Raw genomic sequence first — 21389 nt, forward strand, 5'->3', positions numbered from 1 at the left:
AAATCTATGCTAATTAAGATCAGATATCCAAACACCGTCACGGTCACGATTTCCTTTGTTTAAACTTGATAAATTATTAATGAGTTTGAGAATGAAATATCGCCATACGACAATTTTTTTTAAAAATTTTTTTAGCGAAGACACTGGCGGCCCGAGCTCCAGCTGTGATGATCATCTCGCGTAAAAGCGATCCCAGCGAAATAATAAGTGCTTCTACGGGAGCCTTTTCCAACGGTTTTAGGAAGTAAAAATACTGGCAATACGTTCTTGACAGAATAATTCATCTTACTTCCACGCTGTTCTGCTTGTTGTCTGCTCGCTAACGTTCCATTATCATCTGTAATTCTAGGTCATACGGATCGTAAGAAAGCCGCGAAGACATTAACCACGACACTAGTTACCCAGCCTCCTTTGCAAACTGAGCCTTACCAGCCCACAACTTATCGCTAAAATGGTCTCAATTTTCTATCTAGACCCTGCATTTTGTTTTTTTTTTGAGATTTGATATCTAAATTTGCCGTCTCACCTACATAAGATTTACATGTACACGTAAAACTGAGCTGCCCCCGCACGCGATTAACTTTCAGGAACAATCCATGGCAACTTATTATGTGACTTTTTTTCGTTTCTGTTCTATTGCAAAGCGTGAGAAAGAAGTATGGCACAGTGTATTCGATGAAAGTTGGCAGTTTTAAACTTGTAGTCGCTGAAGATGCTGATTCTGTGAGGGAAGTACTAGTTAAGAGGTCTGCTGATTATGCTAGACGGCCTCCGTTCCACCGCTACCACATAACCTCATTTAGTATGTTTTGTGAACAGCCGGAGAAATATAAAGCACTTGTATTAAAAGGAAAAGGTGCAATTGCTGGTCAACGGTTCAGGGTGCGCTTCTTTGAGAAAATCCACGATTGGATTCTTAAATCCAAAACGGATTTTGCATTTCTTACCTAAATAGATTAATCCAAGATCACTTGGATCATGGTGCATCAAAGAAACCGAATAATCCATTTTGGGCAGGGATTCCTCGGTTCCTTTGATGCACCATAATCCGAGTGATCTTGGATTAATCTGTTTAGCAAAGAAACGCAAAGTCGATTTTTAGATTTAAGAATCCAAACTTAGATTTTCCCAAAGAAACACGCCCTCAATTATCACAGCGCATCTCAGAGGTTAACTCAATGATGTCGTCTACAATCGCAAACACAATTGTTCCTCGTGAGATCACCGCCTTTGAAATGTTACAGAGATTGCAGTAACTGCGTTAACAAATAAAGAAGAAGAATAAGCTAGAATAAGAAAAAGTGAAGAAGTGCGTGTCATATTTAAGTTTACAAATGTTGGCTTAGGTTCAAACCATTTACTATGTTTAAATTATATGCTCGCGACTTTTTTATTCTTTCTTTCACCATTTTAGGCGGAAAAAGTATCGCTTTTGGGAACTATGGTCCCGGCTGGAGATTTCATCGTAAGCTGTTTGTGGCAGCTGTTCGCAAGTATATTTCTGATCAGCAGCTGGTGGAAGAGAGAATCTCGGAGCAGGCAAGAAGGCTGATGCAATATTTTGAAGACCAACAGGGAAATCACTTTGATCCTTCACAGATTCTTATGGAAAGCGTTGCAAACGTGATTTGTCGAGTCACATTTGGAAAGCACTTCGATTCTTCCCATCCAGACTTCCAGGAACTCTTGCAGGTGACTAATCAAAGTTTTACAGATACTGAAATGGATGCTCAAGAATATAGTTTGGACTTCTTTCCAATAGCAAAGTACTTTCCATTTCAGTGTTATCAATTACAAAAGAACATAGCTGACCGTGTTTGTGAAATTCTTCGGCAACAGTTAAAGATACAGAGGGAGGAGTTCGACCCTACAGCGGACATTGAAAACCTCACTGGAAGTCTTTTGAAAGAGAGGGTTGCTGCTGAAAATGAGGTTAATGAAGAAGATCTGGACAAGACATCTCTGTTGTCATATGACTACATCATCAACACTATAAAGGACATGTTCGCGGCTGGTTATGAGACCACCAGTACCACCCTGCGTTGGACCATTGCATACCTGGTTCATCATCCCCAATGGCAAACAGAGATACAGAACCAGTTAGATGAAGTGCTCGGAAGGGACCGAATGCCGGGGCTGGATGATCGTCCGCATCTACCACTCGTTTAAGCCACCATCATGGAAGCGCGACGAGTTGGAAATGTGACTGAAGGAGCTCTTCCTCTTTACACTTTGAAAGACACCTCGCTGGCAGGATACCGTGTTCCGAAGGATACAGTAGTGCTGGTCAATTTGATGAACGTTCATCTAGATCCAAACTGCTGGGAAAATCCCAACTCGTTCAACCCTCGCCGCCATATTAATGCTGATGGCCAACTCATCGCCAACTCTGGTAACTTTCTGCCTTTCTCAGCAGGACGCCGGGTTTGCGCTGGTGAAGCACTAGCAAAGGTGAGACTGGAAAGTCATATTTTTGTTAATTTAACTAGGAGGCGGAGCAAGGAGCCTGAACAGTTCTGATAGCTCATTGCTAGTACCAAACTACGGAACTCTTACATAATTTGACTGGCTTGGGATTGCTAACCTCCAACCCCTCATTCGGATTGTGTTGCATGAAAGGAACTAATAAATTCGTTACCAGAGTTCCTCGGGTACCTTGAAGCCAATTTCCGCATTCTTTCGGCCGTCTCCGCCACGCTCCGCACTTTTTCCGCTCCAGACCTCGTGTGAGTTAACAAGTATTTCAATTTTTTTTAATAGCAACCAAGAAACAAATAAGACGTCGCATCTTTTATCTGTCCTATAGTTAGAGTGGAGGGCTCCCTGTCCCTAACCCGTTCACAAATCATGATTATAAGTAAGTCACTGTGGAACACTCCCTACCGAATAATTAAAGCCCAAATTGAGAAATGCTGGCCCTACTGATGTACCAGCTTCTTTAATTCTCTGATACAGCGGACTTGCACACGGCGATGAAATTAAGCAATGCTTTCAGCAATTTTTTAGATTTACTTATGTTTTTACGGTATTTTACATTAACCTTAACTGTTAGTTATTTGTGATAATCAAGAGAAGATCAACGTAAGAGAGTGAATTAATCCCCTTTATTATATGGCTTGCTCCGTGAGTGGGCAAGATGAATCAAATCCTACGCTGTTGTTGGCTACCCGAGCGGGCAAGATGGAACTATCTTGCCCGCTCAGGATTACCCACCGTGTCCCGCAAGGAAAATTTCCCCGAGAGCCATATAAAAAATCCTTTATTGACCAAGCTTGCTCGGTCAAGATGGCAGGATATTGACCTCGTTCTTTTTTTTGCGACTTTATGGACCTCGACTCCGTCTCGGTCCATAAACTCGCAAAAACGAACTTGACCAACCTCCAGCCATCTTGACCTCACACTTGGTCAATGACCCATATATATATATATGTATATATATATATGTCTGGATTCATGAAAACCGTGCTTATTTCAGCACAACCAGCCTGACACTTTTCCAAGAAAATACACAGGCTTTTTCACTCGATCAACCACAGGCACTCTGTCAACACACAGCCTACTCACCCACCTTGCTTGTGTCTGGCTGGCTGACTGCCAGCTCCTAAGACTGAAGGGCATTGCCGGCTAAGGCTGTCCTGCAAAGAAAATGAACAGTTTTTAACTTCGGAAAGTGCCTCTCTCTGTGACCCACCCCACCCCCCTAGGGTTAGCTCCTGGAAGCCCCGCTTGGTATCAGCGGGTAGCCAGGTCCCAGGGCTATCTTTCCCCACCCTCCTTGACGGAAGCCCCCCTGGCTTTTCAAGCACCGCAAAGGCCTCCCTGGCGGCGATAGCCGGCAGGCAGGCGCGAACGTTTTGCCCCAAATTTGACACGGTATATATATATATATATATATATATATATATATATATATATATATATATATATATATATATAGATAGATAGATAGATGGATAGATAGATAGATAGATAGATAGATAGATAGATAGATAGATAGATAGATAGATAGATAAATATAAAAAACGGTTATAAAATGCCTCTAGCCAACAAAGAATGCCACTGCGTCAGGAGGATCAATGAAGATTCACAGTCCAAGCCTCACCGCAAAAATGAATTTAAAAACGTTTGATAAAGCAAGGACGGACAACTTCTGACGGTAAAAAAAAGTTAACAAGTTAAAAATTTAATAGAAAAACGTTTCGGTCTTAGACCTTCATCAGTTACAAGAGAAAAAGGACGAAAACTAAGTTTAAATACGGTTACAGTGTGGGAGATTACGTAACGAAATGAAAAATACAATATTGTGCTATTAATACATCGTGATTAATACAATACAGGAAGAAACCTACGTTTACGCTGGACAAGGTTAATAACAAAATCCCAAATCGAGGCCTTTGGAGCATTAAAGGGTTGACAAACAACAACTGCTACTGCTACCTCACAAGTGGTTTTGTGAGCTATGCTCACAAACAAAACCACTTGTGAGGTAGCAGTACATTTCAATAAAATTCCACACTCCTTGGATGATTTTGAATTCCAATGCATTGATCAGGTGCAGGCCCCTAATGACTCAGACGAGATCGATAGGTTTTTAATTACGAAAGAGGCTTATTGGAGTGCTCAACTGTTCTCTTTGGCTCCCCATGGCTTAAATAAAAGAAAAGAATTTCACTCCAAAAACAGAATTTGTTATAATTAACTTTCTCTTGTGTAAATATGCGTTCGCGCCATAAGGCAGTTCAAAGGCCCTTCCTTGGATTTTGTCAGCTTTTTGGGTGTTAGGTATGCTCAAAGGCCCTGCCTGGGATCTTATTACAGCTTATTGTTTAAGGGCCCCTCCAGGGATTTTGTTGTTTGTCAACCCTTTAATGCTCCAAAGGCCTCGATTTGGGATTTTGTTATTAACCTTGTCCAGCGTAAACGTAGGTTTCTTCCTGTATTGTATTAATCACGATGTATTAATAGCACAATATTGTATTTTTCATTTCGTTACGTAATCTCCCACACTGTAACCGTATTTAAACTTAGTTTTCGTCCTTTTTCTCTTGTAACTGATGAAGGTCTAAGACCGAAACGTTTTTCTATTAAATTTTTAACTTTTTAACTTTTTTTACCGTCAGAAGTTGTCCGTCCTTGCTTTATCAAACGTTTATATATATATATATATATAAAGTTGAGATGCTTCGAGCCAACAGGGATGCCACGCGCCAGAAGGATCCAAAAGGATTCGTAGTCCAAACCTCGAGTAATGAAATTTGTAGGCAATTGTGGAAAACGAGGACGGACAACTTCGAACGAAAAATATATATATACAGTAAAAAATCTAAGAAATCTAAAAAAAGGTTTAAAAATTTAATAAAAATATTTATTTATTTTTATTAAATTTTTAAACCTTTTTTTAGATTTCTTAGATTTTTTACTGTATATATATTTTTTTCGCTCGAAGTTGTCCGTCCTCGTTTTCCACAATATATATATATATATAATATATATATATATATATATATTGTATATATATATATATATATATATATATATATATATATATATATATATATATAGGCCCTATACCCAGGGTAATCCCCGTGAAGTGTTTTAGGCATGGTAGCCGGTTCTTTCTCGGATGCTACGTACCCGAGCGTTATTGGGATGTTTTCGTGGAAGATTTGTGTATGTCTTGCTTACAAAGTGAACGAAAACGAACGCTATCTTTAATATTTCAACCCTCGGACGTACAAGCTAGCTCATTAGCTCATACCCCAACGTGGTTCAAGGGGGTCGGGATGGGAGGGATCTCTGTTAGGACAGCGAAATTAATTTACATTGATTAGATAGCCCTGAGCTTCCTCCACAAGATGATACCATTTTTCTTGGTTATGACGTAAAATGACGTCACTTGACCCGCCATGTTGGATCCGTCGTGTTGGATTTCATATTTTTCTTGAGAAGTCAAGAAATAAAGGAAATTAACACAAAATCAAGTCAGAATAGTTATAAAATGTACAAATTCATGAATTTCTGCAATTTGATGAAGAAAACTGGAAAAAAAACATCAGAATTTCTCAAAAAAGTTGATTTTTGGCCAGAACTACGTGAAATTTGATGGTTGCCATGGCAACCTCAAAAATAATGGAGACACAATTAACTTATCAAAATTTCTGCGGAGAATGAAGGAACAGCTGCTGAAAGTTTCAGCCCCTTAGAGTAAATCGTCTTTTCAAAAATTTGAAAAACTTTAGGATCAGCTTCTCATGTCGATAAACAGTACTAGTTTATGTTGTTGTTTACGTGGAGATGATGTATTTTAAAAATGATTATGTCAGGCTACGATCTGGGAAAAATTAAGCAATCACGCCCTCTCCCCCCCCCCCTCCCCTTCGATTAAACCCCCCCCCCCCGTCTTCTCCTAAATTTGAAATAATCACCTCGGGCGCTAATTCGAGGATTCACGGTACCTTAGGCACAAGTCCTATATGGCGGATTCATTCTCTTACCTTGACCTTCTCTTGGCTGTACTGATGATTAATGCACCAAGTCGAGATATGTTATTCTTAAGATAAGAAAAGAGGTTCGATGCGTTTTCTTACAGGATATATTTCATTCTTGTTTGTTCATATATTTTATTTCGTCCTTGTACATGTGTAGGTGGAGCTGTTCCTTTTCTTGTCCTGGATGCTGCACAAGTTTACATTTTTACTGTCGAAGGAAGGCAGCCTTCCGGATCTAAAAGGAGTCGATGGTTTTACTCGGTCTCCAGCTTCTTACCAGATTAGAGTTGAAAAACGAAATTAAACTAGAAGAAGGGTGGATAGCATTTTTACAATCCGAACCTCTTCGTTTAGAACATAGTGGTCTAACGCTTTATCAAGAACTTAATATCAAAGCCTACCAGAGGTTAACCATGGATTGTTGAATTCTATTCAAATCAATAATAATGGTCAAAATATTCGCATTTCGAGAGCCAATAGAATGAAAATAGCGATTGCTGACTGAAATCTCAGAATTTTCACAAGAAGCGTTAAACAGTGTGTCCCACTAAATGTAACTATGAACAGTCAACTATGAATCGATATGTGGCGAGACCACGTCGAATTGCGATCATATGCTAGGGACGAATTATCCGACGCCGAATTTATATTAGTAGACGATTTGTTGAGCTGAGACTCATTGACGGATAAATAGTCTAGGTACAAATTGCGGCCGGTTTAGATGAATTAGATAGCCAAACAGTTCGTGTTCGGATGATTCGTCTGTTCACAAGCTAAGTCTACCGTACCAGTGGGGTGTGTCGCGAAATTTTTGCTGCTTTTGTTATTTGTATCGTTGGATCTTACATCCGGGACAGTAGTCTTCGGCATTGGTTGAGTAAGAGTAAAGTGATAGGCTTCCTGGAGAGAGAAAAGCTGGATAATAAATATGTTATTAGCACTTCGATGTGCTGAAACGCTGTTTGTATTTTGACTCGCGCACCGTACGTTCTTGCCAAATTAAATCCTGCGTGACGCGTAAAAATAGACAGCGATAGATTGACACTAAAATGAATAAAAGGCCATACGCGTATTTGCGTTCGACGAAGTGGAACGCAAACCTAATTTTGACCTGTGGTTTTTCAGAGTTGGTTTTCCTGTGCACGGTTCTAGGCCGAAAAATACCACATTCCTGTAAGGACACCAAAATGGCCACCCCGCTTGATTTTTGCAGGGGCATGTCACGGCCAGCAAACTGGTACCGTTTAATGCTAAGACATGTGATAAGACATGTGGCGAACATGTGAGTATGTGAGCAGGCCACGTGAGCTCGTCTTTCCGATGGATCTTTTTTTGACTTCTTTTCATTCAGTCGCCGTACGCCTCGCTACTATGTGCTCTCAGCGTTAGATTTTGGCGAATTTAAACGCTTCGACGGCAGCATTTATCGCAATCTGAGGGAATTGTCCTTGTTTATTAACAAGACTTGGCTTTGGGATGATAAACCGTGGGAAACAGCTACATTTTGATTGCATTTGTTGATTAGTTGCAGTCGCGACAGATAGCTCAGTCTTTATCCGGTCGAAATTTTATTGTTTGGAATCGGTGGAAAAGTACTCTGAAGGCAAGATCCATAAGACTACTTTATTCATCAGGGGAAATACTCGAATTAGTCGCGAAACGAGCACGCGACTGCAAATGCTAGCTTAGAATAATGTACGTAATTTAAATATACTATGAAACTTGAGAGACTACAGAAACTGGTAGCGTCACGCAACGTATCAACATATCGTGACCTCTTCACTAGCATGGACCTTGACACTATGCATATCTGACTGTAAAACCTCGGTTGCTGCTGAAAAATGTTGATTTTAGCAATAAACAAAGGTTGAAAGTCAGCTAGTGAAATCATTTATTTACGATATATAATTATATATTAAAGTTAGAGCGTCGAACGCAGTCTCATAATCTCTGATTACTACTAGTTCTAATATATAGATTTAATCAAGCCTAAAAGCGGAGTTCCTGATTGCAATAACTGACGATAAAGGAAAAAGAGAATTTTTTTCTTGGATCAGAAATTCAAAAATGGTCAGTTGTGAGCATGTAATTGTTCAGCGTGTGGTTTTGCTATTTTTTCCAGATAAAATTTGAATAAACTATACCCGATAAGCCTAACCAAGATTGTAGAAATTACGTACGCAATATATCAGAGACTTTCCAAGAGACGATTGCACAAGGAATATGTCAGAGGAAAAGCCAACAACGCGCCAGAGGTTAATTTGCGCCGAAATTTTGCCTTTGCGAGTACTTCTTCCTTCTCCCCCAGAGAAATAACGTGACTTAAACCCGCGATCTAATCGGTAAACCAGTAACTGGTCAGCGGTCAACTTTAAAAAAACACGCAACCTCGAGCTCTAAACCTGAGCCCGTGATATAGTCACGTGATACTGGTCAGTAGATAGCTTGTTGTGACAGCTGTAAATTAACAATAGTGTGGACGCCCAAAATGAAAGATGTAGCTATGGTAATGCTGCTACTCTCTTAGTTTTCAAGGTATTGGCGTACGGACGGACGGACGTACGTTCGTACGTATGGATAGTCACGTGACAACCAAAATTTTTCAGTTCGATGTGTTTCCAAATTTTCTAAGGTATGGGGTTCCGCTCGCGCGCCTACATGACTGTGTGTGACTCTTATGCCACTCCTGTGCTACTTGTAGTTTAGCATTTGTGAAATTTAAGCCTGAAAAAAATTCAGACTTGAGCGGGATTCGAACCCATGACATATGCGATACCGTTACAATGTTCTACCAACTGAGCTATTAAGCCACATCGTGAAGAATGGAAGTGAATAAATAAAAGATTTTATAACGGCTTGAACTACGGGAAATGATTCAAAGACATGAATGACGATAATGATCATTTATGGATTTTATGTGATTACATCTTAATCCGCAGTTAAAATCAACAAAGGAAGTTCCTCTGTTCCTCTGTACCTACTGTTTCTCTGTTCCTCTGTTCCTCTGTTCCTCTGTTCCTCTGTCTCTCTGTGCCTACTGTTCCTCGTTTCCTCTGTTCCTCTGTTCCTCCGTTCCTCTGTTCCTCTGTTCCTCTATTCCTCTGTTCCTCTGTTCCTCTGTTCCTCTGTTCCTCTGTTCCTCTGTTCCTCTATTCCTCTGTTCCTCTGTTCCTCTGTTCCTCTGTTCCGCTGTTTCTCTGTTCCTCTGTTCCTCTGTTCCTCTGTGCCTCACAGTGCCTCTGTGCCTACTGTTCCCCTGCTCCCCTGTGCCTACTGTTCCTCTGTTCGCCTGTGCCTACTGTTCCCCTGTTCCTCTGTGCCTACTGCTCCTCTGTGTCTGTTGTCCCTCTAAAAGTACTATTCCTCTGTGCCTACTTTTTCTCTCTTCCTCTGTGCCTACTGTTCCTCTGTGCCTACTGTTCTTCTGTTCCTCTGTTCTCCTGTTCCTCTGTTCCTCTCTTCGTCTCTTCCTCTGTTCCTCTGTTCCTCTGTGCTTCTGTGCCTCTGTGCCCCTGTGCCCCTGTGCCCCTGTGCCCCTGTGCCCCTGTGCCCCTGTGCCTCTGTGCCTCTGTGCCTCTGTGCCTCTGTGCCTCTGTGCCTCTGTGCCTCTGTGCCTCTGTGCCTCTGTGCCTCTGTGCCTCTGTGCCTCTGTGCCTCTGTGCCTCTGTGCCTCTGTGCCTCTGTGCCTCTGTGCCTCTGTGCCTCTGTGCCTCTGTGCCTCTGTGCCTCTGTGCCTCTGTGCCTCTGTGCCTCTGTGCCTCTGTGCCTCTGTGCCTCTGTGCCTCTGTGCCTCTGTGCCTCTGTGCCTCTGTGCCTCTGTGCCTCTGTGCCTCTGTGCCTCTGTGCCTCTGTGCCTCTGTGCCTCTGTGCCTCTGTGCCTCTGTGCCTCTGTGCCTCTGTGCCTCTGTGCCTCTGTGCCTCTGTGCCTCTGTGCCTCTGTGCCTCTGTGCCTCTGTGCCTCTGTGCCTCTGTGCCTCTGTGCCTCTGTGCCTCTGTGCCTCTGTGCCTCTGTGCCTCTGTGCCTCTGTGCCTCTGTGCCTCTGTGCCTCTGTGCCTCTGTGCCTCTGTGCCTCTGTGCCTCTGTGCCTCTGTGCCTCTGTGCCTCTGTGCCTCTGTGCCTCTGTGCCTCTGTGCCTCTGTGCCTCTGTGCCTCTGTGCCTCTGTGCCTCTGTGCCTCTGTGCCTCTGTGCCTCTGTGCCTCTGTGCCTCTGTGCCTCTGTGCCTCTGTGCCTCTGTGCCTCTGTGCCTCTGTGCCTCTGTGCCTCTGTGCCTCTGTGCCTCTGTGCCTCTGTGCCTCTGTGCCTCTGTGCCTCTGTGCCTCTGTGCCTCTGTGCCTCTGTGCCTCTGTGCCTCTGTGCCTCTGTGCCTCTGTGCCTCTGTGCCTCTGTGCCTCTGTGCCTCTGTGCCTCTGTGCCTCTGTGCCTCTGTGCCTCTGTGCCTCTGTGCCTCTGTGCCTCTGTGCCTCTGTGCCTCTGTGCCTCTGTGCCTCTGTGCCTCTGTGCCTCTGTGCCTCTGTGCCTCTGTGCCTCTGTGCCTCTGTGCCTCTGTGCCTCTGTGCCTCTGTGCCTCTGTGCCTCTGTGCCTCTGTGCCTCTGTGCCTCTGTGCCTCTGTGCCTCTGTGCCTCTGTGCCTCTGTGCCTCTGTGCCTCTATGCATCTATGCCTCTGTTCTGTTTAGAGTGAAACCCCCAAATCAAATTGCTCCGGCGTAGTATGGACAGAAAACATTTGATACGTTTTCAGAGTGAAACATCCTAGTCAAATTCCTCCGGGGACGGATCCTCGTTTGCATGTCATTGGTATTTATCAGCACGAATGACCGTGTGTGACTCGTATGTCACTCCTGTAGTAAACTTCTCACCTTTTCGCGTTTTCAGTCATATTTGAGCGGTTCCCATCTCGAGTTATTTCACTATACGCGTCCGCTAAAATGCGTGTTGTTGTTAGAGATAACATTTTCTAATAAATCTCGTGAACATGAACACACCACATCGGCATTCTTGCCTTATTTTATTGATTTATTTGATTTTTATTTTCTCGTGTTTTATTACCCTGAAGAAAAAGTGAATTTGAAGTTATTTAGCTCTCCGGAGGTTATTTCTGCGCCAAAAATAATCAGATGGAATATGCTTAAAAAAGGAATTTGCTTAAAAAAGCAATAAGACTGTAAATTGTGTTGAAATATCTTACAAAAGCCATTGTTCTGATTGTTAATTATTTGCATTGCCTTTCATCTCGTGACATAACGTGACGTCAGGATGCAGCTGATATTTGCATATTTCGAAGATGGAGCTGTTGTTATCAGAATATTTTACTCTTGGAAATATTTTCCTTGCCATCGTGTTCTTGCTGATTCTCAATCAACTGATTGAGCTGTATCAGTTCAGGAACATGCCGCCGGGACCTCGTCTGACAAGTTTGCCTTTTATAGGAAATCTGTTGAGCTTTGATGCTGGAGAAAGCCTTCGCGAGGCCACAACGAGGTTTGTTTATACGCTTCGTTGGGTTGCATTCATTGCGTATTAGCTTCTTTGAGCTTATCAACTTTGTGTTTGTAATAGTGTTAATGAAAGCTTGTCTCTACTAAAATAGCTTTGAAACGTTCATGCATTAAGGAGGTTAATTATGTGATCGATATCGTGAATATTATTGCGAAAGAGCTACAGTGGAAAATGTAAATAACAAGAAAATAACATTAACAATGTAGTCTGTGAGAAGGCCCTCATGCATTGCGGCAGGAGCAAAGTCACGAGAGATGAGTCAACAAGCGAAGCAAGCCGGTGAAGTGCCTGGCACTTTGCTCGTGCCATCAACGATGAGAGCCTGCGAGCAGGCTATTTCTAAACAATCAGTGTCTTCTTATTCCCTGTTTTTTCTCTTTCGTGCTCGTTGCTCCACCTGCGAGATCATGACTAAAACTACACTCAAGAACTAGGTCCAACATACGGATAACAAACCTGAGATACATATGACTCTACATAGATTCCATACAGGTACATATGAGTAACACCCATGGGACCCGGGGACGGATGAATACAAATACAAAGGAACATTCGAGCCACACTCATATGAGTTCATATGAGTGCATACGATTATTAGCCGCTCCCTGCATTGCTTCTTTCTCTTTCCAGGCTTGGTTTTTGTTTCTTTAGCTTTGTTTTCCTTTGTTTTTTTTTTTTTTTAATTTTCATGCTTGCTTCTCATGAGTAGTCCAGCTAGCCCTGCGTATCCCCCCTGGCATGCCCTTGCATGGAGGTGATTGCGTGATGCAATATATTACCTTGAAAATTTTAACAAGGTTAGTTTCAAATTACGGTTGGGTCCTATCATCAACTGTTGTTTTTGTTTGGGGCCGTCAACAATTCACCTGTTCCTCACTTAACGTGCACTGGACATTTAGGCCTGAGGAATTTTGTTTTGGAAATTACCCAGTCCGCCACCACTCAAAAAAATAATGGTCCGTCCGTTGCGTAAACTGCTTTTCCTGCAATGCGCCGTCATAGTCCAGCAAGCACATCGGCATAACGACCATAGAAACTTATAACATTTCCCTTATACTCTTGTTTCTGTTTCATTGCAAAAGCATGAGAAAGAAGTATGGTGCTGTGTATTCAATGAAAGTGGGCAGTTTTAAACTTGTAGTGGCTGAAGATGCTGATTCTGTAAAGGAAGTGCTAGTGAAGAAGTCTGCTGATTACGCTGGAAGGCCTCCATTTCACAGCCTTGTAATGACTACACTTGGTATGTCTTTCTTTGAAACGCAGATAGATGTTTAAAAAGAACTGCAAGGAAGTGCAATCCTCAAACTCAGTAACAATTCATCTAGTTAAAATTCATCAATTCATCAACTTTAAACGATTAACTCTTTAGTACGAGACTGCTTTGGATATCTAATCTTGACTGACATAGAATTTTCAGTTACAGTTTTCACGTTTCTACTTAAATTTTCTCTCGACTGAGAAGTGTATATCAAAAAGCCCACCTGCTGTTTCATCAAAGTTCCGATCACCCTGAGAACCCCTCTCGTGTTCGCTAAATTGAGGCGCACGCTTGATACGGTTTTGTTTTACTATGTGATGGGGATGATACATTGGGTGTACACATATAGGAGAATCTTTGTTTACAATATTTGTCTCATTACCATAAGCGATACAGTTTCTGATGGAGCTACAAAGAGATTAATACTGAATATTAAAAGGGCACAGCACGATTAACTGTCCCAAGGAATTTGAGCGCGATGTATTGAATACTTTTTGTGCGACGAGGGTTTAAAAGCTCAAAATTTTACAAAGAATGTATGAGCTCATTAGCGCTTTTGCCACATAAAAACTTTTAAGTTTTTGAAAACCAATTTCTCCTCGAATATTACACCCAAAGAGCCAAAAATTTCACCACTTAGTAGGTTTCACAAGCTCTTTAAGTTTTTCTAGTAATATATGCGCAAAGTCGTATGTTAATGAGGACAAATGTAAACAATGACGTCAGCAAAGATTCGCCTATACCGAGGGAAAATATGCAATTGGTAATCTATGGTTCTCGCCCTTTATGCTCGCAAACTCTATATATGAGGTGTGTCTGCAGGGAATCATGGTAGTTGTATTCATCATCTTGGACTGGATATTTGTTTCCATTGAAAAATATTACCATGATTTCCTGCAGGCATATATCAAAGACGGAATTGGCCATTCATTGCAAACATGCATTTTTTGTTTTGTTTTTTTTTTTTTTAATGAATCTCTGCCCTTGAAACTTCACAACGAAGATTTTATTCCAGTAATCTTTCATATCCTTTCTACATTTCAGGCGGAAAGGATATCGCTTGTGCGAACTATGGCCCTGGCTGGAAATTTCATCGTAAACTGTTCATGGCAGCCGTGCGAAAGTATCTCTCTGATCAGCAAGTGGTGGAAGAAAGGATCTCTGAGCAAGCGGCAAGGCTGATGCAGTACTTTGAAGACCAAAAGGGAAAGGACTTTGACCCTGCACAGATTCTTATGGAAAGTGTTGCAAATGTTATTTGTCGAGTTACGTTTGGGAAACACTTCGATTCTTCCCACCCAGACTTCCAGGAACTCTTGCAGCTGAATAATCAAGCCTTTACAGACATTGAACTAAATACCCAAGTTTTTTTGCTAGATTTCTTTCCAATAGCAAAATTCTTTCCGTTCAGTGCATATCAAACAGAGGAGAAAATAACCGACCGAATGTTTGAAATTCTTCGCCATCAGTTAAAGGTACAGGAAGAAGAGTTTGATCCTACAGGGGACATTGAAAGCCTTACTGAAAGTCTCTTGAAAGAAAGGATTGCTGCTGGAAATGAGGTTGGTGAAGACGACAAGGAATCTCTCTTATCAGATGACTACATCGTTAACACCATGGAAGACATGTTCAGCGCCGGTTATGAGACCACCAGTACCACTCTGCGTTGGACCATTGCATACCTGGTTCATCATCCCCAATGCCAAACAGAGATACAAAACCAGTTAGATGAAGTGGTTGGAAGGGACCGAATGCCCGGACTAGATGATCGTCCACATCTACCACTCGTTCAGGCCACCATCATGGAAGCACTACGACTTGGAAATGTGGCTGAAACAGCTCTTCCCCATTACACGTTGAAGGACACCTCGCTGGCTGGCTACCGTGTTCCAAAGGATACAGTGGTGTTGGTCAATTTGATGAACGTTCATCTGGATCCAAACTGCTGGGAGAATCCGAGCTCGTTCAACCCTCGCCGCCATATTGATGCTGATGGCCAGCTCATCACCAACTCTGGTAACTTTCTGCCTTTCTCAGCAGGACGCCGGGTTTGTGCTGGTGAATCACTGGCAAAGGTGAGACTGGCTTAATTGTAGAATCCTAATGCTTTAGCGGTCTTACATGTTCATGTATTTTATTCTCTCTTTGTAGGTGGAGCTGTTCTTTTTCTTGTCCTGGATGCTTCACAAGTTTACATTTTTACCATCAAAGGCAGGGAGTCTTCCGGATCTCAAAGGAGTAGCTGGTTTTACTCGTTTTCCAGCTCCTTACCAAATAAGAGTTCAAGAAAGACAGTAAATACTATAAAAGATGGAAAGCGCTGTTACGATCAGAAACTATACTATGGCTAACACTTCATCAAAAACATCATTACCTTATAGTTTTGCTAGCGTAGCTCTTTAGAGAGCGGTATATCCAGTTCATGAAATACATATGTTGCACGTTGCAAAAGATGGGAAATTCGTCGCCTGATTAAGAGAATAATAATTCGTTTTATACTGATTATCGTAAATTACATTTTGAAACGTCATTTCAGTTGACGAGTCCAGAGAAGGAGATTTTTTAATTCCTTTGAATACAAAATATCCTTGAAAATATAGCAAATAAATAAATATGCTTTCAAACGTTATTTTAGTTAACAATTCCAGAGGCCTTCTTTAAATTTCTTTGCAGTTATAAAATATGTTTTAAAAACAATTCAAATTCAAATTCAAAAAAATGTTTCGGACGTCATTTCAGTTAACGAGTTCAGAGAAGGCATTTTTAAGATTTCTTTGATTACAGAACTTTCTTGAAAATAGCACAAATACAAAATGTTCCAAACGTCATTTCAGTGAAAGTGCCACTACCCCCCAAATTGTTTTCCTTTAATAAAATCTACTAGTTTCCCTGATTACTTCAGCGAAAAACTTATCTCGAGTGATAAAATCCCTGCGTTTCTACAGGCGTTTAAACACGTAATTTCTATGTTTACGACCGCGCAAAGTGGGATCTGGGTCGGGCTACTAGTGACGTCACTTCGGGAACCGGACTAAAACACTCAAGAGACTTTTGACTTAGCTTCGAGGGCAGTCAAAACATTTTCGGGTTATTTGTGATTCATATTTTATCAAAACGGAACAAGAACTTACAGTGAAAGAGCTGTATCATCTAGCATTACAATGCGGAGTCTAGCTACGATTTGGACGGCTGCGAAGTACATATTTTTTTCCATTTCGAAGTGCGGGTCGCTAGTCGAGATCGCCGCGTTGTATAATTATATTTAGGCCGGGATCGACAATTTGCCGGTCCATTTGGGTTATAAAGGTACAAAAAATGACTGAAGAGTTAGCTTACACCTCTTAAAGAGTCATAAAGATGTCAATGAACACGAAAAGTTGGTAATTCGACTTTATGGAACGTGCAAATTTCGGAGTGTCAAAACACTTTTACATTCAAACATTAATTTCCCCCGAAATACAAGTTAAAATGCGATGCAGTCGTACTCCACTCCTGCCTACTTCTCCAGATCAATGATTGAAAATAAGTTTTAACATAAGAGATAAGCAGAGATGTCGGCAAACAATATTCGAAGGTAAGGTAACTTTTCGTTTCGTTATTGTCGACCGACCGTAGTATATGCATATTCAATTACTGTGTACAAACACAAGCTACGCAAATTTGCATATTCCGTACCACTGAAATCATGGAAAATCCTTCGACAAAATCTTGAAAAGAGATTCAGTGTACTTTCAGTTAAATGAATACATTTCTACTTCACTGTTATTTGGAATGAAATGTCCATTTTATGCGCGCTAATAACGTGGGAGTCCTCGACTTTAATAGTAGTTTGCGTTTCGATTGACTGACAAACGTATTCTTCTTTCAGCACAACAACTTCCGTCGGTAGCTATAGAGTCGAATCTTAATCGTTTGTTTCACTTTCCCCATATATTTATAAATGCTTGATCCATTCTAAGTTTGTAATTTACATGTATTTCGTTCCTCAAAGACGAAGCTCAAAGAGCAAAACAATGGAATGGCCATTGAGAAACACGGCCAGATTACAGGCGACCTCCGGCGTGCGTGTATTTTTATTAAAATCCACAAACACATAGCAGGTTTACCAGTTCGAAGCCTCAACAATCTTCTTCGCGTCGTTGTAGAACGTAGGTTTCGTTTACTATTCGTTTAGAAAAGTCTCTATTTCAAAACGCAATGCGTTTAATTTACCGTAAAATTTCCTCACCTATAGTTTCTTCTGGGACTCGGAGGATCGTTTGCGCTCAAAATAGTCAGATGGTTTCCAGCTTATCCCAAATTCGGGTCTTATGCAGCACCTTGACAATTTCAAGCTTTCCACTAGAGATAGAGAAAAATATACAGGCCATGAAAATCTCTAGGTTTTTACAGTAGCGGCGAACCCGAGATCGAAGAAATCCTGAATGGCTCCCCGGCCTTAGCTTCGCACAGATCATGATCAGCCCACTTCTTTGGTCTTTTTTCTCGTTTCTGGTAGAGTTTCATCGAGATAGAGGTATTGAATGAAGAGGAATACTCTATTCTACGCATCCTGTATTGCTACAGCCTCCAACAACATATCTTCCTTGCATTTTGCAACGATTTTGACACACTATCGCATGTTCGCATACATTCTTCACAGAAACAAAATATTGTTATTCTCGAAGTGACGTCAAAAGCCAACTCGTTCCATTCTCCGCTATTCCTCGGTCGTGAACATGGAAAAGGGCAAATTTACAAAATTTAAAAATTCATAGAAAATTAACGGAAATAGCTACAACGATAATTTTTTTGCAGTTACAAAACATGCATTAAAAAGATAATGATAAAATGAAGAAATGTTGCAAACGTCATTTCAGTTAACGAGTCTATAGAAAGGCGTTTTGAAAAGAATAGAAACGCAGTGACGGATCAAGAGGTGTGTAAAGGGGGAAGGGGTAGAGTAATAGAGAGGAGGAGTGAGAGATGCGGTGGGGGAGGGAGTGAAAAACTTTCTGCTCTCCTGGATCCGCCACTGGAACGCTCCAATCAGTAAAGAAATCCTCCCACTCGTACACGACAGTCCTGTCTTTCTTGTCTCCCCAGGTTTGGCTATGGCTGTCGTCAGACGCGTGGTAGGTTTCTAGCTCTTTAAGATCAGCGCGTATTTCCTCTTCTTCTTCTTTTAACTTTAGTGCCATCTACAAATAAATAGATAACATTTTTAAAACCTTACCTTGGCTTTCAGTTTGAAAGACCTGTGTTAAAAACTATACATCTAAATTGCTGGTTAACATTGTCGTTTTATTTCAGAATCACACAACATAACGGATCCAAGAAAAAAACAAAAACAAAAAGCAGTTATTTAGATTATCCCTGACTAAAAAGTAACACTGAAGAAAGCTTACTCTGTCTTTGATTTTTTTTTTGGCGTATTTTCCTCGCAGTTTATTTTGCTTGTCAATCTTCTGTTGTCGTTTCTCCTTCCTTTGCACGGTCTCGTCCACCTTCCGTTTAATGGAGGACTGAAGCTGCGTCTCAGCAAAGGCTTGAGCTGCGGCAGTCCTGCTTTTATTCCGTGACGCTGTATTCCCCGCCCGCTTTCTCTTCTCCATTTCCTTATTCCGCTTGCTCTCGGCTGCCGCCTGCTTAGCTGTAACTTTCGCTGCAGTAGCTTGGACGAATGTCTCCGCGGGGCGTGGTCGACTAACTCCGGCCCTGCTGCGCGCGCACTCTCGGATGCGCTGTAATTCCTTCAGTTTTCTCTCCTCGGCAGCGCGCATTTTCTCTTTTATATCCTCCAAAGTGGGTTCAGGCGCGACTTTTAGCTTTCTAAACCGTCGCGGAACTCTAACAGGTAGACAAACCGTCTTCTTGTCTCCGATAGGAATGTCGTAAGCGACTGCGATTCGCACCTTTCGTTGAAGAGTGGAGTCAGTTGAGCTGAGTGGCTGAACAGCGCGGAGAGTATTGGAACTTGAAGAGGCGTCGTAAGCGTGGAATGTGAGAATTTCATACGCAGTATCCAATAGTCTCACGAAGCCTGTTATTCTTATTGCTTGGAGGTGGCACACTGACTCTTTCGTTGGCCAGTGCGTCCATGGCAACTTCTATTTCTTCCTGTGAGGAATCATCAGACTCGCTCGAGCTGTCCTCGCTGAGTGAACTCTTGTTTCGGACTACTGCCAAAGAATGAACACTGGATACACCCTGTTGCTCTCCGTCTTTCCAGAACTCTCGGTCCTGAAAACATGCCGCGTCTTGGTAGGCAAGCTCCATTTCGCTCGCGACTCGTCGCGGCTCCGGAAAAATCTTCATTGCTGGATCGATCTTGTTGTTTGCAGATTTACACTTGGACATTAGCGACCCACATATCTTGTAGTAGTCTAACTTTGATAACAATGTATAAAAATAACCTCAGAAATATTTGTTTTACAACTGCTGTTTGCAACGCGCACAAGCCGTGTCAACAGCTATTCAAAATGATCAAACCTCTTGCTGCCTTGGATTCGTTTAACACGTGCGAAAACGTCAGTATTTAAATTCACGTAACATTTGAATAAAACTAATAGGGTTTCACAGCTAACAGCTTTACAAGTTTACCTTGGTGATTGATTTAACATACTGAACTTCAAAGGTCAGTAACGCGAATTTTTTCGCGCGCTTGTTCTTTCTTTTTATTAGTCAACTTTGTGATTGCTACATACGACAACAGAACATGAACGCGCAGTCCACACCGGTCGAACGCACAGCGCGTGCGCAATTACCACTGTCAGTCCCGCCAAATCTTCTTTCAAGCCAAAAGTCAAGACTCACTAGAAAGTTTAACTTGCTATAGTGTATGCTGCATATGGATGGGGAAAGTATTTATTGTCACACACAATAGACCATGTCCGTATTTCTGTATTGGACTGGAACTAGCTTGCAATGGAGGCTGATGCGGGGAATAACATTAAAAAGATATAACATGTTATTTGTATTTGAGAGGACTCCTTGTCTTAGCCTCAGGTGCAAGCTACTTCCGGTCCAATATAAGGAATACCAATATGATCTTTTGGTTGTATCACGCTTTTTTTTTTTTTTTTTATTTTTTTTTTTTTACAGTTTTTCAGATTTTCCCTTCTGACTCGTACAAACGTCGAGGACGCGAAAAGCGGAAGTGGCGTTGCAGTTTAGCGTCGACCGGTACAGAGAATTAACTGGGCCCCACGGTCGACGTTTTTTGGTCAATAGGGTTGCTATATGTAACCCGATGTATTTTTAAAACAATGCAAAGAGGGAGCAAACTGAGCCTAAAGCTACTTATACCGATGCTGAGAAGGATTAGCCGATACTCAAATAATTTCTTGTTTCGAAGGGGCTCTATTTTTCTTTTTTTTTTCTTTTGGTTTGGTTTTCTGTCCCTCCTGAAGTTGATTCTGACTATAGGGAGCTTATATCCAAAGCATGACGACTTCAGAGAAACGAGTAAACGTTGCAATTTTGTCGACCATACAAAGCCACTGCACACTAATGGCTGATAGTGTGTAATGTCTCAGTCAATCAGATTGCAGCATTTGCATTAGTGTGCAAGTAGAATTCTACTAATTGTTTAATAGAAATCTCGAGCTCATAATCTACTTGTTCATTAGATTATGAGCTCGAGATTTCTATCGCGTGATACGCCCTCGTCAACTATCACGCATAGAAACAGGAAATCGAGAGTGAATAATCTGATTGTTTTAGTATAAATCTACCAGTCGTTCAAAACTTTAACTAAATCCTCTTCACAGACAATTCGAAAACGACGAGAGGCGGCTCCAAGCGGCACTGCTACGCTACTAACTATCTACATCGGAATAGATAGTGAGTAGCGTAGCCAATCAGAGAACGGCATTCGTGATAGAACACAGAAGATTTATACTAAAACTCGATTGAAACACCGTACATGTTTTCTTACAAGATAGTACATTTATTTGCCGTCCTCTCCAAATCAACAATTGGAAATAGCGAAATTCTTCTTTGTCTGGAGAACGTGAGCGACGACGGCTAATTATTTTAAATTTCTTCTTCAAATTAATCACTGTGTCGCTGATTTAATTTTGTGATGCTATTGTTTTGTGATTTTTTTGACAGTGATAAACAAATTAAATGACTTAAAAGTATCGCGAGATTCGTAGGTAAA

The 21389-nt window shown here is 41.6% G+C and overlaps 2 protein-coding genes and 1 pseudogene across 2 annotated transcripts; 2 read left to right on the forward strand and 1 right to left on the reverse strand.

The window, feature by feature from the left end:
- On the forward strand, positions 1-6702 carry LOC149105081 (steroid 17-alpha-hydroxylase/17,20 lyase-like). Its single transcript, XM_089271784.1, has 2 exons — positions 1-2451; positions 6646-6702. Exon 1 carries the CDS (start codon positions 1363-1365, stop codon positions 2167-2169), a length of 807 nt encoding a protein of 268 aa, XP_089127910.1. The 5' UTR covers positions 1-1362; the 3' UTR covers positions 2170-2451; positions 6646-6702.
- Positions 6703-11732: 5030 nt separating this feature from the next.
- On the forward strand, positions 11733-18582 carry LOC149105082 (steroid 17-alpha-hydroxylase/17,20 lyase-like). The gene is made up of 4 exons (XM_089271760.1): positions 11733-11970; positions 13071-13228; positions 14291-15321; positions 15398-18582. The coding sequence occupies exons 1-4, from the start codon at positions 11774-11776 to the stop codon at positions 15542-15544; spliced, it is 1533 nt and encodes a 510-aa protein (XP_089127886.1). The 5' UTR covers positions 11733-11773; the 3' UTR covers positions 15545-18582.
- LOC149105083 (uncharacterized) lies at positions 17576-19642 on the reverse strand (annotated as a pseudogene).
- Between the last annotated feature and the right edge of the window lie 1747 nt (positions 19643-21389).

This window comes from Orbicella faveolata, unplaced genomic scaffold, assembly GCF_042242905.1.
Source record: "Orbicella faveolata isolate gen_17 unplaced genomic scaffold, um_ofav_v1 contig_34, whole genome shotgun sequence".
NCBI classification, from domain to species: domain Eukaryota; kingdom Metazoa; phylum Cnidaria; class Anthozoa; order Scleractinia; family Merulinidae; genus Orbicella; species Orbicella faveolata.

Excerpts from the sequence above, each read along its gene's own strand:
- LOC149105081 (XM_089271784.1), top strand. The coding sequence starts at position 1,363 with ATGTTTAAATTATATGCTCGCGACTTTTTTATTCTTTCTTTCACCATT.
- LOC149105082 (XM_089271760.1), top strand. The coding sequence starts at position 11,774 with ATGGAGCTGTTGTTATCAGAATATTTTACTCTTGGAAATATTTTCCTT. Across the intron at positions 13,229-14,290 it reads CCTTGTAATGACTACACTTG|GCGGAAAGGATATCGCTTGT; the intron begins GTATGTCTTTCT and ends TCTACATTTCAG. Across the intron at positions 15,322-15,397 it reads CTGGTGAATCACTGGCAAAG|GTGGAGCTGTTCTTTTTCTT; the intron begins GTGAGACTGGCT and ends CTCTCTTTGTAG.